The 16,518-nt window shown below is 37.4% G+C and overlaps 1 protein-coding gene across 1 annotated transcript; it reads right to left on the bottom strand.

The window, feature by feature from the left end:
* Positions 1 to 3,009: 3,009 nt before the first annotated feature.
* Positions 3,010 to 14,475, bottom strand: LOC124061236 (neurturin). The gene is made up of 3 exons (XM_046392884.1): positions 14,400 to 14,475; positions 10,584 to 10,758; positions 3,010 to 3,594 (listed from the first exon to the last, which is right to left on the bottom strand). Exons 2-3 carry the CDS (start codon positions 10,753 to 10,755, stop codon positions 3,188 to 3,190), a joined length of 579 nt encoding a protein of 192 aa, XP_046248840.1. The 5' UTR covers positions 10,756 to 10,758; positions 14,400 to 14,475; the 3' UTR covers positions 3,010 to 3,187.
* Between the last annotated feature and the right edge of the window lie 2,043 nt (positions 14,476 to 16,518).

Genomic DNA, 16,518 nt, shown 5'->3' with positions numbered 1-16,518 from the left:
GAAGGAGCTGAGCCGAAAGGTGAGGACCTCGATTTACCAGTCCATCTGCTTTCCTACCCTCACCTATGGTCATGAACTTTGGGTCATGACCGAAAGAACGAGATCTCGGATACAAGCGGCCCAAATGAGCTTCCTCCGCAGGGTGGTGGGGTGCTCCCTTAAGGATAGGGTGAAGAGCTCTGTCACCCGGGAGGAGCTCGGAGTAGAGTCGCTGCTGTTAAAACAACATACTAACATTACTTTAAAAATTAAGCTATCTGTTAAGCTAGCTAAAGCTTTATATGCTAGCCTGCTTGGCCTCTCAACTTTGCCATGTTTAGCTTCACCTGCCATACCTAGTGCTTCTTTGCTTATTTTTTTTTGTTGAGACAAATCTGCTCCTTTTATTTTCTTGCTCTCTCTGTTACCTGGCCTTTCTTTTTGAAACTCTTGACTTAGGTAGTCATTTGCTTTGCATTAGCGACACATGTATCCTGCACACCTGACTGACTTGGGTGTTTTTGACCACACCATTTTCATAATAACAGCAGGGGGGTGGGGTATGAGATGAGAAGCTGCATGGGCCTCCCCATGTAAAGGCCTATAAGTGAGGTTCATCTGTACCCTTTGAGAATCACAAAGCTTGCTTCTTAGACACTAGAAACATCACTTGGGTTTATTTTCCTTGACCAACTGAACAACAGTGGGCTAATTAGGGCTAAATAAATATATACATTTTTATTTTGAAAGTTTGGTCCCCACACTGTCTTCTTCAAAAAATCTGGCTCTTGAACAAGTTTGATGACCCCTGCTTTATATCAATAACTGATACAGCAAATTGTTTTGTTCCAGTTCCAAAAATTTATAGTAATTTATAATTACAGTCATTATCAATTTATATTGCATTTCACATTGTGTGAAGTTACATTAGTGGTGATAAAGGTTGGAGCCTAAATGGGTTCTTTGCAAACCTGTTTCAGTCGTTAATCTTCTGTAGATGTCATCATATTAATGTCATTTGCTCTACAGCAGATACAGAGGCATTAGAAATGACCTTCAAACTGATTTTCCACACTTGCTTTGCTTAAACTATATATGAGTGGAATCTCGTCACACAGGATCTAGAAATAGAACATGTGGTGAAAAGCTGTTTCATTGATTGACTGGCTCATAACTACATTTGTAATGGCATCTTACAATAGACTGTTGCCAGAGATGTAAACAAGCTGTGTTGAAACAAGCTCCAAAGCCATTGTGGCATTTACAATTGGCTTGGCTAAAAGGCAGTATGTTATAATCTGATCTGCTTTGATGGACTTAGAAAACCACTGGGGTCATGTAAAGCATTATATATGTCATCCACTAAAATAAAGAAAGTAAAATACTTTTATATTTATAAACAAAAACCATGTGACTGCGCATGTGTATGTGTGTGTGGGTTTGAGAGAATTTTTAGGACTTTGAAAAACAACTACAGTTGCTTCCATAAAATTTCCTTGACCAGATTGTTAGAAACAGAGCTGCCCTGGAAGGAAAGGTAGAGTTGTATCACATGGTGAGTGCAAATTTTGGTCTTATGAAAACCATTGTATTTACAAAACTAAACAGAAAAATCTGAAGAACATCTATGTCTTTACATCATAGTATTTGGTCTTTAAACTGGTCAAACTGATTTTTTGGTTGATTTGTCATATTGTCTAAACTTTGTTTTAATAAAGCTTTGCACATGATTCAGAAATGTCCAGAAATCACATATGGTTCCATCATAGACTTTTGGCAAATAATGGAAGTATCGTAGGCTATAACAGAACCAATAAGAAGAAAAAAATCTATATTTAAACACAGCTGTAGTGTGGATGTACACCAAGAAAGCAAGGTTCAACCTAAAAGGGATAAGGTAGACTTGTTTTTTGATCACTATGACTTGAACAAATAAGTGACTTGGCTTTGTTGGCTAGCTAAGTTGTCAACAGGCTGACAGAACAAAATGTCAGTGTTAAAATGTCTTCCCAAATGTACATGCGGACATTTGAAGTTGATGAATCACAATTCAAACCAAATGTAAAACCATCAATCATCTTTAACTTTAAATTATACATTTAATGGCAGTTTTTGTTTTGGAATTGCAAAACAAAACAGTATAATAAAATACAGTATGTAGTTCATTATACTGTATTGTTTTGTAGAAATATAACATAAAAAAAGTTTTTTTAATAGCCACCAGCAGCAGTTCAAATAAAAGGCACATAGCTTCCTTTTATGCTGTGTGTCAAACCTGTTGATCAATATTGTTTGATCAATAAAGTTTTTTTGTAGAATTTGGCAAACTTGTTTCGACCTTTCCATGTTCACTCTGATGAAAAGCTTTGATAAACAATCTCAATGGGATGGGTGGCATTAAGTTATTGTTAAATTGTATGGTTAAGGTTGTATTATCTTTGACATCCCATAAAGTTCATGGGAGAGATTCCAGTCTGTTAATTGAAGGTGGGGTAAACAGTTCTGGAGAAAGATACTTGACTGTTTAGTCTCATTTTCAGGTCAGCAAATGCCAACACTTTGGATCGAGACTCAATAACTGTCTCTCTCAAGAATTACTTGCACCACCTTTAAGTGGCACAAGTTAGTAATCCGTGAACAGAAATCAAGACAAATGTTACTCTTCCTGTTTCAGCCACAAATGTCTGCATGCAGTTTGCCTCTTCTAATGTTAACTTCTAGTTGAAGAGTAGCTTATATATTCACTAAATTACTGATCAGGTACTATGACTTTCTGCAGATTGCTGGTGAAATCAACAGCTCTCAGTCAAAACATCAGTTTACAACTCAGTGCTTCTTTGCCAAACACCTAAAGACCTACAAAAGAGGCTTTGCATTACCCAAAAGCCTTCAATGAAGGCTGAATGAAGGACACAAAATATAATCCACTATGGACTAGTACAGTATTAATTTCGTCCTTTGTACTTACTGCTGGTGGCATTTAAAGAAACCTTTCACTGCCACAGACTGGTTGCTATCCGAAGATCTATCTGAAGATACCTGAACTTCAATTAAAAACAGCCAAGCTATTTGCGGTGGGACAGCACTGGCTGCTGGAATGAGCCAGGATTTAGTCATCCCACTATGGCGACCAGGCCTCCAGGCATCCTATTTTTTCACAAGAGCCTTTCTGTGTTTGCCGACTGCATATAGTCACGCATCTTTGCAATCAGCCCACACAGCTGCAGTTGGCCGCTGAGAGCCACTTAATTGTCTGCCACATAGTCTTAGTATCCATGAAGGACACAGTCTCATAGCGTGTAGGACGACAACAAGGGTGACTGCTGACCCTCTTGCTGGAGATGCTTCTGTCGTCCATCAGAGCTTTGAGTGCCAAGTCATAGTTTTTGCGGGAACTGTGGCATGTGCCAACACAGTACTTAAAGAGAACAATCTCATCTGAGTTGTAACCAAGACCGAGGTCCCGCACCCGTATCTTCTTCCTCTGCAAGTGGCAATTGTGACTGCTCTTGGTCTTCTTGTGGTTCCGCCTTGATATTTTGGGTGACTTTGGGTCATGAAGGGAGCGCCGCCATCTGTTCTGTTGGTTTTCCTCTTCCTGCATTAGTGACCACTCTACAAGAAAAAGGAAAAACACACAGAACACCTGGATAGTCAATTATTTGATTTCCAAAATGCAAATATTATAACTCACGTGTAGTATTTGAAATTTCTGAATTCTGTGAAAGCATCAAAAAATCTTGATGTTGAAGAAAGACCTGATTTTTGCTTCCCAAATCAAGTTTTCATGTGCATTTAGGAGCAGTTTCATTACAAATATCTGTAAAGTGATGCAGTTCATGGTAACACAAGTGATTAAACAGTGAGGGATTGATCAAAAGTGTACATCAGTGAGATATATTTATCAGTTCTGGACTGGGAAGTGATCAGGCAATCAGGATTAAGCAGACAGAAAGGCAATCAGGATTGAAACTTGACTTTAACATGACTTTATTTGATGCCTTTTTGGTTACATCCTAGTGGAGCATGAGATAACTACTAGATACACTGAGGATATAATTTATACTACAACTACACAACAGTGGCCAAGCAGTAATATTTTCTGGCCACTTAGGTCCAGCAGAACAAGATGTAAACACATGGTATCACCTTATAAAGTTGATATGTCAAATGTGTTGGTTTTGTCCACACGCTGGGTGTACGTCCAATATTCACTCTGTTTTAAGCTCTGATTTAGCTTCCACTGGGCAACAGCTGTTAGGGCAGAAAAATGAAGTCAACGCGGAAATGCCATTTCAGGAACTGCAGTTCCTAAAATGGCTACTTAAGGCTGGGTCCTTACGTAAGTCAATCTCCATAAACTCCCATGTTAAAAATGCCCAACTTCAAAGCAGAAATAACCTTGTTTACAGCCTCATAAAAAAGTCACTGCTCATGACAACTGCATGGGAGATGAATTTTTAACTCACTCTTTTAAATTATAGCCCATTAATTGAGGCTTAAAGAGCTGTCTGCTTGACAGCTTGACTCTCAGCTGTGTTTGTAGTATTAGTGCTCTCTGGAGAATTTTTCATGCAAATACTGGATGAATAGTATGGCTTTCTGTGTGGTTAATTGTACTAATAGACCTGAATGGATGGACAAATGCTGCTGTTTGGATAAATAAACAACTCTGCTAACTGGCAGAAAGCTGTTGCAAGCTGGCAAGCTTTGGATGGCAGAGCCTTGGGGAATGTCTGGTGTACTTATCTGAGGAATAACACCTGGAGTCAAGAAGAGCACAGAGACTATTTCTAAACTTTTGGGATTAAAAATCTTCAAAAAAGTATGTTCACTTTTGTTTCTGAATCTCTGCATCAGCAAGTGTGTAGCTGCAGAAATCCATGATAATGTACTGTAATTCACAATTATTTGACTGCAGAATGGAGGGGAAATGTATATTTTTCATGAATGTAAGAGAAGAGATGGTAAAAAGAAAAGACACTCTATGATAACAGAGAGAAACAGAGTTTCTGGTGAAGGCTGACTTTAGGCTAAACTGAACACAAATATGCACACACAAACTGTTGGTGTCTGCTTTTACTGCTCCTCTGCAGCTAATGTACAGTAGGGTTCTGGCTGTCTGCCATGAATAAACGCAGGAAGTTACAGAACTTGGGAGCCTTGACTGCAACAGCTTGGATACCTTTGGTCTTGAGAAGGGATGCAGGAACAGTCAACACGGTCCTGAGAGAGCCACAGTGCTATCAAGCCTTGTATCCCTGCAACCCTCAGCAGCAATGACTTTACAACCTTTTATAGTCATTACAGACAAAATTCAACACCTACAGACCACAACTGGTACTGATCTGCCTTCAGACACAGGAGTCTTAGAAACAGCTCCCACTTCATCAGCTAAATTCATTCATATTTTCATCTAAACCAACAACATGCCTCTTAGACCCCACCCCTAAGCTGCTCAAAGAAGTTTCACCCTTACTTAGCACCTGTCTATTGGATATGATCAGTCTCCCTAATAACAGGCTATGTACCCCAGTCCTTTAAAGTAGCTGTAGTCAAACCTCTCCTTAAAAAGCACACACTTGACCCAGAGGTTTTAAGCAATATCAGTCTTCCATTTCTGTCCAAGAGCCTTGAGAGAACAGTCGCCAATCAGCTATGTGACTTTCTACATAATGATAGTTTAACTGAGTATTTTCAATCTTGCTTTAGAGTTCATCATAGCACAGAGACAGCACTGGTCAAAGTCACAAATGACCTCCTACTTGCATCAGATGAGGGGCTTATCCTTGTCCTTGTACTGTTAAACCTTAGTGCTGCATTTGACACCACTGACCATTCTATTGTATTACACAGATTGGAACACCTAACTGGCATTAAAGAAACTTCATTGATCTGATTTCAGTCCTATTTATCAGATCTATCTCAATTGATGCATTGTCTATACTCACAAAGGTTAGTCATGGAGTTCTTCAAGGATCTGTGCTCAGGCCAATACTATTCACCCTTTATATGCTCCCCATCAGTGATATTATTAGGAAACACTCCATACATTTTCACTGTTACGAAGATGACACACAGCTGTCCTTGTCAATGAAACCAGAGGAAAGAAATTAGCTAGCCAAACTTCAGGCATATCTTAAAGACATAAAAACCTGGATGACTTGCAATTTTTTGCTTCTAAATTCAGACAAAAGTGAAATTATTGTTCTGAGCCCTAAACACCTTAGAAACAAATTATCCAATGATAGAGCAACTGTAGATGGTTTAGCCTTGGCCTCAAGATCCGCTGTAAGGAATCTAGGAGTTATCCTGAATCAGGACATGTCCTTTAACTCACACATAACACACATTTCAAAGACTGTATTATTTCACCTCTACAATATTGCAAAAATTAGGAACATTCTGGATCAGAAAGATGCAGAAAAAATAATCTATGCATTTATTAGTTTTAGGCTGGATGACTGTAACTCCCTTTTATCAGGTTTCCCCAATAAGTCTCTAAAGACTCTCCAGCTAATCCAGAATGTTGCTGCATGATTACCCACAAGAACCAGGGAGTCCTAGTGCTTTCTCGTCTCGCAGGTTCCCATGGATCGTGGTTGGACCTTCTACTGCGGTCCTGCTTGAAAGTCGCTGCGATTACTACTGTTTAGTCATAATCTTTTTTAATTCTATTACTACTCTGTACTACGACCATTATTATTGTTACTACCATTGTTATCATAATCACCATAGTATCTTCTGTATACTTCATCATCATTCAATGTCATTATGCCCCCCCTCATCTCTCTTTCTCTCTCTTTCTCTCTCTCCTGTCTGTCTGCCTGTCTCTTTCTCAATCCACCCGGTCAAGGCAGATGGCCGCCCATCCAGACCCGGGGTCTGCTCTGAGGTTTCTGTCTTCTAAAAGGCAGTTTTCTACTGTCGCCAAGTGCTTGCAAGCATTTGGGTTATACAAAATAAAAATAGTATATCAAAATATTATAACTATATATGTTACAACTGCAGTACTGAGTCGATATGTTTATGTGTGTGTGTGTGTGTGTGTGTGTGTGCTTCTCTCCCCTTCTCTTCACCTACAGTGAATGATGAACTGCAGCTGAGGCTACTTCTTTAATCAAGGCCTGGCCCTTATAAAGCTTGAGCCACCAATAATACATTTGGGCCAAACAGCAAAATCTGTGCATTTTGGGTTAGGCAGACTGGTCTTTTACATTTGAAAAGTAGGCTTTTTCTTTGTTTTTTCCTGGAATCTTGTTAGAGAGTTTATTTTTGTTTTATTGACATGAACTCTTTATTTTAGGTTACTGAACTGTTTCCCTCTTCATTTATCCCGGTTTAAAATCTAACTTGTCATTCTCCACATCCCCTGGTCTTTTAGAGATATATTGGGGGGCTCATCCAGGATTGGGTGTCTGGGTCTCATTGTTTAGCCCTTACTTGGTATTTAAACAGCTCCTTAGATAGACATGTGAATGTTCAGCTGGGTTGTTTCAGTAGCTCTTCCATCAGGCACTCTTTTATTATTCTGCCTCAGGGGCTCAGAAGGTTTGTTTTCCTCTCTCTGTGGAAAGGTCTCAACTCCCAAATTTCTGGTGTATGTAAACATACTATCTGGTATGTCAACTCCAGTTAGTTAAATTCCCTTATTTAAAATCTATTAGAGTGCAAATGAAGAGGATGAAGCTGTTTTTATTTGTGCTTGAAAGCAACAAGTAGTAATTTTATTCATAAAGGAAACAAAGCAAAAATCATATACCAATATACAGTATTCACAAAATATCCTATGGCTGAAAATAGCTTCTAATTGGAAGAAAAACTGCTAAAAACGTGGGGAATGTCAGTTTTAGGATTTAGAATTTTGAATTTAACTAGTAAAAGTAGCTCCTAAATCTGAGGGAAGCACTTGCACATCATTTCCACTTATTTGGCCAAAAGTAATAATAATTAACAACAAACACAGAATCACCTTTGGGCTTTGAACCCTAATGAAGTTTTAGTAGTATGTTTTGATGGTAGGTGAGCATGTAAGAATCAAATCGACTCACCAACAACTTGAAACAACTTGATAATATTGGGAATGAAAGGTTGCATAACTCTCCACAAGTACAAGCACAAGTAATATTTTACTGTTTCATAAATTACATTTATTATAATTTAAAACTTAATCTCTGTTGCTTATTGTTATGTAGAGTCAGAAAAACAATGTCCCAACTGCAGACAGGACACAAGGGTAAAGTGAACAGAAATTCTTTAATAAATAAACTTATTAAAAAAGAACTGAAGAAGGCAAACAAAAGGCAGCTGGTTAGCCAAGTAAAAAGTAAGACACAGACAAACTGACAACACACACAAGGAGAGCACAGTTATATACAGGTTAACAAGTTAACAAGACACAGGTGAAACTAATTAGAGGAGGAGCAAACAATCAAAAAAGGGCCGAAAAGATAAAGACAGGAAGTGTAAAATCAGATAGACTACAACTGATGATATCTATCAAAATAAAACAAGAAACATAAAGCTACAACACACAAATGAAGAAATTACAAATTAAAAAAAAGTAAGAAAAATAAATTAACTCAGATTGTCACCTATGGTGACAAGTTCAGCCCTGTCCCTCCTCTCAGCTTAGGAGTTTTCTCAGTAGCTCAGTAAAAATTGGTTTCAACATGATTAGCTCTTTGCTTCAAACTTTTACTGCCATTTAGGAGGACTCCTGATTGTGCAATAACACACTTTCTGAATATGACCTCAGACATCTGCTCTGGTCTTTAGAGATTGAAAGGTGAAAAACGTCTCACACTTTATTTTATGTACAGGATTAGAATGGAGTGTTCCTCTGGTTATCAGTTGAGTAGTGGAAAAGGTATTGCCACTATTCATTAGCAATAGGGGATCTGAACTGCTGGCAGAAATACAGCAAGAGTTGAAGTTGCTTTCTCAGTTGCCAGGAACATTTCAAACACGATTTACGTGGGGATGGCTTTGCACTGCCCTTTCTCTAAATGCCTCCATGCAGTAATTTTCTAAGGGAATGGTTATTACCATTATAGAATGCTCATTTTTACAGCATAGGTGCTTGTCAGTTCATGCCTTGATGTTTATGAAAAGAAAACTTGTAATCATAAGAAAAAAAAGACAGAAAAATGCATACAAATATTCCCCAGGCAAAAAGTCCAGGGCCCTCTCAGTCAAACTCTGCTCAGGTACATATTCAGCCATGTTAAAACATGCCACATGGGTTTGAAATATTTCATGTAATTATACAGCTATTCCATATACAATTGAATTGGGCAATGTTCAGACAATCATGTCAAACTGTAGTAAACATTATGAAAGTTTAGAGAGAGAGTACAGTCACAAGAAAATCTTAGTGTGATGCTTTAGTGCATCATTCAGCTTCAGAAGCAAGAAGAGGAGAAACAGAACTTAAGTTTGTCTGACAGCACCCCAAAAATGACAATGATTGACACAATGTGCAGTAACTGCTTAGAAGACTATAGTAAGTGTATAGTAACCTTTTTTGTGCCTTGTCCTTTCAGTTCATACTATAAGCTTGTAGGCATGTCCCAACAGACACTGGAGTAAAATGAAACTGTCCCTCTAAATAATTATAATATAAAATCAGACCACTTTCACTTCCACAATTACCGCAGAATTTTAGTAACTAAAGCTTCCCCAAGTCTAATTATGGAAAACTCTCAGATTTCCCCCATTTACTCTGCCACTGTCTGCCACTAAAACAATCCTAACTATGAGCAGTTCCTAGTGGTGGACAAAATATCACTCTTTTTGTGTAATACAAGCATTTGGGGTTGGCCAGTTTCTTTTATTTCAGATTTTTAATTTCAGTTTGCTAGCATAATAAGATAAGTATTACTGACTTGAATTGAAGTATTTGATAAGTATTAGTTATCATATAAGAGATTTTGAAAGTTACCACACAGCCTGGTAGAATAAAGAGACATACAATCCCACATTCATTCATTTTATTTCTGTGCTAACCATAATGAACTTGACTATAAACCATGACAGAAACCTGCCCATTGGACTGATTATTTTTACCTTGTTGTGTATGGGAACTCTTGCTCAGTTGAAACAGGCCATACATACAGGCCTATATCAGACAAATATCCAGAGGCTATATTGGACATCTAGGAGTGATATGTTGCTATTTTATGGCCTCCATTTCAAACTTATGAAGCTCTGTTTTCAGTGTCTTAGCTGTACAAAAACTAAACAAAAATAAAGATTGCCGTTACCAACCTTATAAAAGCAAAACAGTGTATGTCTGCAGGCAGCCAATATGACATGGCCCCTATGTAGAAGTGAAGGAAAATGTATTTCCACTAGTCATTTCTTTTAAAGGTTTAAGCCTGTTTTAGTGGACAATTTGAAGAGTGAGTAAGTGAACAAGGGAAAAATGGTATATTTCACAATAAAACCTTAGCTAAAAACTGTTTTTTTTTAAAAAATCTCTAATAAAGTGTTGTCTCTGTCTTTATTTCTAAAAATAAATCTGTTCCTGTTTCCTGTTTTCACCATAAAATAAAGTAAAACAACAATACCTGATGAAATAAGATAAAAAATAAAATACTTACCAACAACTTCAGGCCAGGGTGTAAGGATATTGCTGTCTTGTTCCAGATCCTCTGCTGGTGACCAGGAAGGCTGGCTGAAGACACGTAGAAGGTCTGACTGAGCCTCTTTATTGTCTGCTACAGAAAACACATCTTCCACCAGTATCAGCAAAGACGCCATCACCCACAGCATCACCTGACAATATCAAGGAACACATACTGTAATTACTATATATGTGTCAGCTTCCTGGTTGGTTAGTAATGGAAGCTGGACGATTCAGTGATTTACTAGCAAGTAAAACTCTTCATTACAATAGGGTCCTCACCCTGGCTGGTGTTCAGACTCTACTAATTAAAGCTATGATGCACCCACTGGAACACGCAGCAGCTCTGGCCTTGTTACCACACACAGACGTGTCAATGTAACTCTGAATTTTCATGCATTTTACCCTCTGTGCAAAGGAATACGATCTTGCTTGTTGGCTACCCACAACTGAAAATGGCATGTCAATTTTTTAATCACAACAGTTCAAATGGGGAAAAACAGGCAGATATACACATACCTTAATACAGACGGGATTTTAATTATCAAAATTTAAACATTGAAAGTATCACTTCCCCTGTGTGTCTCTTTTTCATGTAGCTTTGCTTTAGTTTATCTTGATTGCGTTCTCCTCTCGTTATGTGTTTCACCTGTCTCTCGTTATGTTGTCTATTTAGTCCTCGTCTTCCCTGTCACTGTTGTCGGTTTGTTGCATTTGCTTATGTACTCGTGCTTGTTTGCTTCATGCCAGGATTTGTTTTGTCTTGCCTTGTTTTTTGTCACCACTGTTTGTCCTTGAATTCCGTTGCCACAGTAAGTGTGAGATTTTGAGTTTTTGATAAAATTAAAAGAATATTATTAATATTATTTTGGACCTTTTCCTCCCTGCCTCTCCTTGCGACTCTGCATCGGGGTTCAGCTCTCTGCGTCAGCGACGCCGTACCTTCCTGACAGATATTAATCCCTATTGTTTTGGTTAAGTAATATGGTTCTACCTCAGACTAGTCATATGATTCTATAGTTCTACGAGTGAAATCTAAATATCTTTAATATTATGGTGTTTGGAAGGCACAGTCATGCCATGTGTTGATGAAAATGATGACACAGTTACTTTAAGTGTAACAGCAAGAAAACCATTAAGTGATATTCTGTTTAACCTTTTAAGCGCAAACACTAACTGTAGGAAAAAATGCCTAAACTGACACATCCAAAAAGAATCAAGAATAGCTCCTCAACAATAAGGAGTATATACATACATTTAGTCCCATTTGAAAGGTAACAAGCTAAGGTATATGAATCCATTGTAAACAAACAAATTTCTGTTATTATTCCAGTGTAAATGGAAATGCAATAAAGGAAAAAAGTAAGAAAAAGAAAGATTTTCTTGTTTGACTAGTAAATTATTTAATTTTTAAAGGCTATACAGCCATTATAACTATGGAAGTAATTTCCTGCCAGAACTCAACAACAGCAGGTGGCAATATGAGTCAAGGGTTGAGTTAAGGGGCTGGGAGATTAAGCCCACCTCAGTAAGTAGCATATATATTTACAGAGAATTAGCAGCAATCAGAGGAGCCAAGCTTGCTACTGTAATTTTCACTGTATGTTCCATGTTATTAAGTTAAGATATTTTCAGACAGTTAAGTTACCATTTAGATGCCCAATATGTAGTCATAGACATAACTGAAATGAGTTAGTTTTGGCAGGAATTAGCTCCGAAAAAGGTAGGGCGAGGAGGTCAGAGCTGAGCTGTTGTTTCTTCTTCTACAATGAGTTTAGCAATTAAGGTATCAAAGGCAATAGCATTTAACTAATGTCAGGGAAGGAGTGTATAGTGTAAAGAGTACATATCAAATATAGATGTCCGATAATTGTGAAGACTGGGACAAATCCAAAAGTATGAACGAGGGAAGAAGTAACTGATCTGTCCCTGAATAAATTTTTATCAGTTTTTTCTAGGCTAGAAGAAGGTGGTGTAAGACCTTGAATTGTAGGGACACACGATGAAGAAGAACATATTCTTTGAAGAATGGTCTGCCAATTATGATCTGATACACTTTATAGACAAAAGTATTGGAGTACACATGACCATCGCAGCAACTCTTCCGGGAAGATTTTCCACAAGAGTTTGGAGTGTTGGAGCAGTAGAGCACTTGTCAGGTCAGGCACTGATGTTGAACCAAAAGGCCTGGCTTACAATCTCTGTTCCAATCCCAAACGTGTTCATTGGGGTTGAGGTCAGGGCTCTGCACAGGCCAGTCAAGTTCTTCCACACCAAACTCTTCCAACTATGTCTTAACGGATCTTGCTTTGCACATTGGGGCAAAGTCACACAGTCACTGCCACCAAGTTGAAGTATTGAGCCCCAGAAAAATTGCCCCATAACATACCTGAATTCAATAATAAAGAGGTGTGTTCCAGTACTTTTACCTATATAGTGTGTTTCAGATGCCAGATCATCTTGCTACTGGGATCTAATAGTGGAAAGAAATGGAGAATGCAATGTCTATAATATATTATACATCACTTTGATTCTGTGTAAAGTTGTTTCAGAAGAAGTGACTGACATTTTTGGGTCAACTGAGTAAATGTTGCAAATACTGTATTTTTATACAAGTCTTTAAAAGTATGTATACCTTACTGTTCCTTATATAAAATATCTATATTAAAATATCTAAATTGAAATTCATGTACTTAGACCATTTAAACAAATTACAAGGGAAGAATTTTATATTTGACATTGAAACATTAGCTAGAGATTGATTCTTTCTATCTCTAATAAGTTTTTTGTCTCCATTTTTAATTTCTAAAGATGATTTCTAAAGATTTTAAATCTGTTCCTCTTTCCTGACTGACCATAAAATAAAGTCAAACCACAATATGGTTTGATGAAATAAGAAAATGCCTAAACATTGAGACCTCATGGCTTTACACTTTTACTCCATGAAACGCACCATTGTGTTCTCCAAACCTTTTATTGTCCATATTTGCTTACTAACAGTCTTCTTTCTTCATTGGCACATTATCACCAATCAGTGAAATAGCACAAAGTCACCAGCACCTATTAGATATTAATAAAACAAAAACTCATTCTTAAAAACATGGACAGTGCTGCTTGTGTTCAAAAAAAAAAAAAAAAAAAATCCACTGTGAACCCTGAATGTTTGTACTAAATTTTGTGCAAGTCATCTTGTAAACTGGGGAATATTTCCCCAGATAACGGAAAATTTTGACCTCCTAGCAATAGTTAGTTAGACACTTAAGCAATCATTATGATTCATAAACAAAATTTCTTGGCAGTTCCTCCAGTAGTGAGATATTTCAATCTGAAACAAGCAGCAACTGACTGATAACCGATTAATGCCACTAAGACTTTTTCTTTAGTATATTTAATTTAGTGGTATACAGTATCACATGAAACTGAAAGCTGCCTTAGGTAAGCTGATCTATCCTGTTCCATCAGCTCTTTGACATGGAAATTGTGTCTGGGTTCTCCGTGTCTGGCTGAAAGCCTACAGAACTCCTGTCTCCACGGCCTTCTGGGATACTTGCAGCCGTCACCTACACCTCTTTAATTACTTAACTGACATGTAACACCTTCTCATTGTTCAGCTAATGTTAATATTTTAACATCACTTGTGAAATCAGTTTCTCTGCAGTGTCTAGCAGGAACTAAAGGGCCAGAACAAATGGGAAATGTAGGGGAAACTGGCTAACTGGTGACACATACATGCCAGTACAAATCCTACTGGCCTACTTTTCCTTCTGATTCTCATTCACAAACTCATGCTCACCTTCCAGTTCTTCAGGTGATGCTCTGCAGTTGACACCCCCTGCCTCCACCAGGTTTTTCCATCTGAAAATAAACAAATAAAAAAAATCAATGATAATTATTAAAGAAAAACAATATTCATTCAGTGGTCTCATTAAGAATTTTTTTGGATTTCCTTGAGGAATGTTTGCACAAAGTGGGAGGAATTCAGGCTCCCCTTCACCTTTAATAATATTTTAATAAACCTTTATTGATCAAAGGAGTTTCACTTATGGTTCATGCTCTTTTTACCACAGTACCATGGTTACTGAAATCTAATTGAGTTCAAGCATGCAGGATGACACCCTTCACTCTGACAGCATGTCACAGAAGCATTTTGTATGCAGCCTGGTAATGATAGAAACATGTACGACATATTTAAGTTTAGAGAGAATTTCATCTGATTAAAATAACATATAAGATTAAAGGTATATATACCAATATATAGCCACATAACTTTAAACTGATGCCATTTTCAATGCCTCAGTCATGCAGTTTCGGTGAGATGGCCATTAACATGTAATATGGTTTACATAGGACTTTACCATGGGTGTTGTAACCATTCCAATCTTCATTCCAATCATTCCAATCCAACTATGTTTTCGCATCATTAGACTGGTAGTGTGACACGTTTAGTTTCATATTTAAAAGTATTCTGATACTTGTATGGATTTCTACAAATTTGATCTAAGAATCATGAGGATATCCAAAAAATACATCAGATAGAAAATAGACTGAAACAAAATAATTACTCTGAGCATGTGCAGAGCGATTGTAATCACTAGCTTGTTTGTGATTGGAGAAACTCAAGGTGTTAGAACCGTTCCGTGTTACTGGTCTCCTCTTAGTTGTTTGTCTGGACAGTGAAGCTGATGTTCTAAATAAATTAAAGAAGTTCTGTCTCAACCTCAATCTACAGACAGTCAGAAACAGAATTTCAGTAATTTGGAATTTGTTGTTGTGCATTTGTTGTTTGCTCAGTCACCTGCTGATGTGTAATTTGTGAATGAGCCAATGGAGTAGGTCTGCTAGTTGTTTGTAATAATTTCTTTGTTCTGTCTATAAACTGTGCTGCACACTGAGTAATAAGCTTAAAATAACTACAATATTCATTTGTAGATTTGTGACTGTTTTTAATGTTTAGTATTTTCAGTTTTCAGAAATATAGAGTGTAAGTTCCGTATTATTCTCAATAGTAGAAAATACAAACCTGTTCAGGGTGTCAAATACTGCTCTTTTGTCACATCTGTCAGCATCTCATTCAGACACCAAGGTACCCTTGAGCATCTGGATGAGACACACTGGGCTTTTATTTATTTAACCAAAAAGCTAAAAGAAAAAGAGAGAATGCAAACAGTCCCTTAAAGCTGAAATGATCATTGTACCTCACAACGTCCTTAACTGAATATCTATTAAATGTGAACTATACACATAAAGTCACAGTAACTTGATTAGTTAATCCTGTCTCTGTGTCAAGAGGTCTAAATAATCAGTGAAGTTAGGCTGTTGTGCTTCGTATTGCACTTGCAACCCATCTGATTATTAACTTTTATCACACAGCCATCTGATCTGCAGATAAACCGTACTGACTGACAGAGGGATGTCGGCACTATTGTGCATGTTTGCATGCACACGCACAAACATACACACAGACATTTTAAATATATATAGTCAATTTATTTAACACTCAAATTACCCTTGAGTGAAAACACTATCTACACCACACAGTCTGGCTACCTGTTACAGCTAAGGATGGGCACCAAAACCACGTATGAAACAGGCCCCTGAGGCTTAATTATTAAAGATCATAATACCAATAAGCTCTAACATTATCAGTTTTGGTCTTGGCACTGGAGCAATTGAGAAAATAGATTTCATATTTATTACCGTTACATTCAAGTCATCTTGCATATATCTTCTTATATATATCTTATAAGTCATCTTGCACAGAATTACAGAATTACACTTTAAGCTTCTGAAATAAATTCTTTTAGACAGTTCTGATGGAGTTTACTCCCTTTATCATAAACCAACCCACACAACCATCATCTAAAGCAACCAACACATACAATTGGCTAAAGTTCAACAATGTGTTGTGAAAA

Source organism: Scatophagus argus, chromosome 6 (genome assembly GCF_020382885.2).
Source record: "Scatophagus argus isolate fScaArg1 chromosome 6, fScaArg1.pri, whole genome shotgun sequence".
Lineage (NCBI taxonomy): Eukaryota > Metazoa > Chordata > Actinopteri > Scatophagidae > Scatophagus > Scatophagus argus.
Note: the sequence above shows the minus strand (reverse complement) of the source record. Positions and strands in the feature narration are given on the sequence as shown.

What these genes read in the sequence shown, in the direction of transcription:
- LOC124061236 (XM_046392884.1), bottom strand. Translation starts at nt 10,755, where the DNA reads ATGCTGTGGGTGATGGCGTCTTTGCTGATACTGGTGGAAGATGTGTTT. An exon ending in ACCCTGGCCTGAAGTTGTTG is followed by an intron (nt 3,595 to 10,583) that starts GTAAGTATTTTA and finishes TTTTTCTTGTAG; the next exon opens with AGTGGTCACTAATGCAGGAA.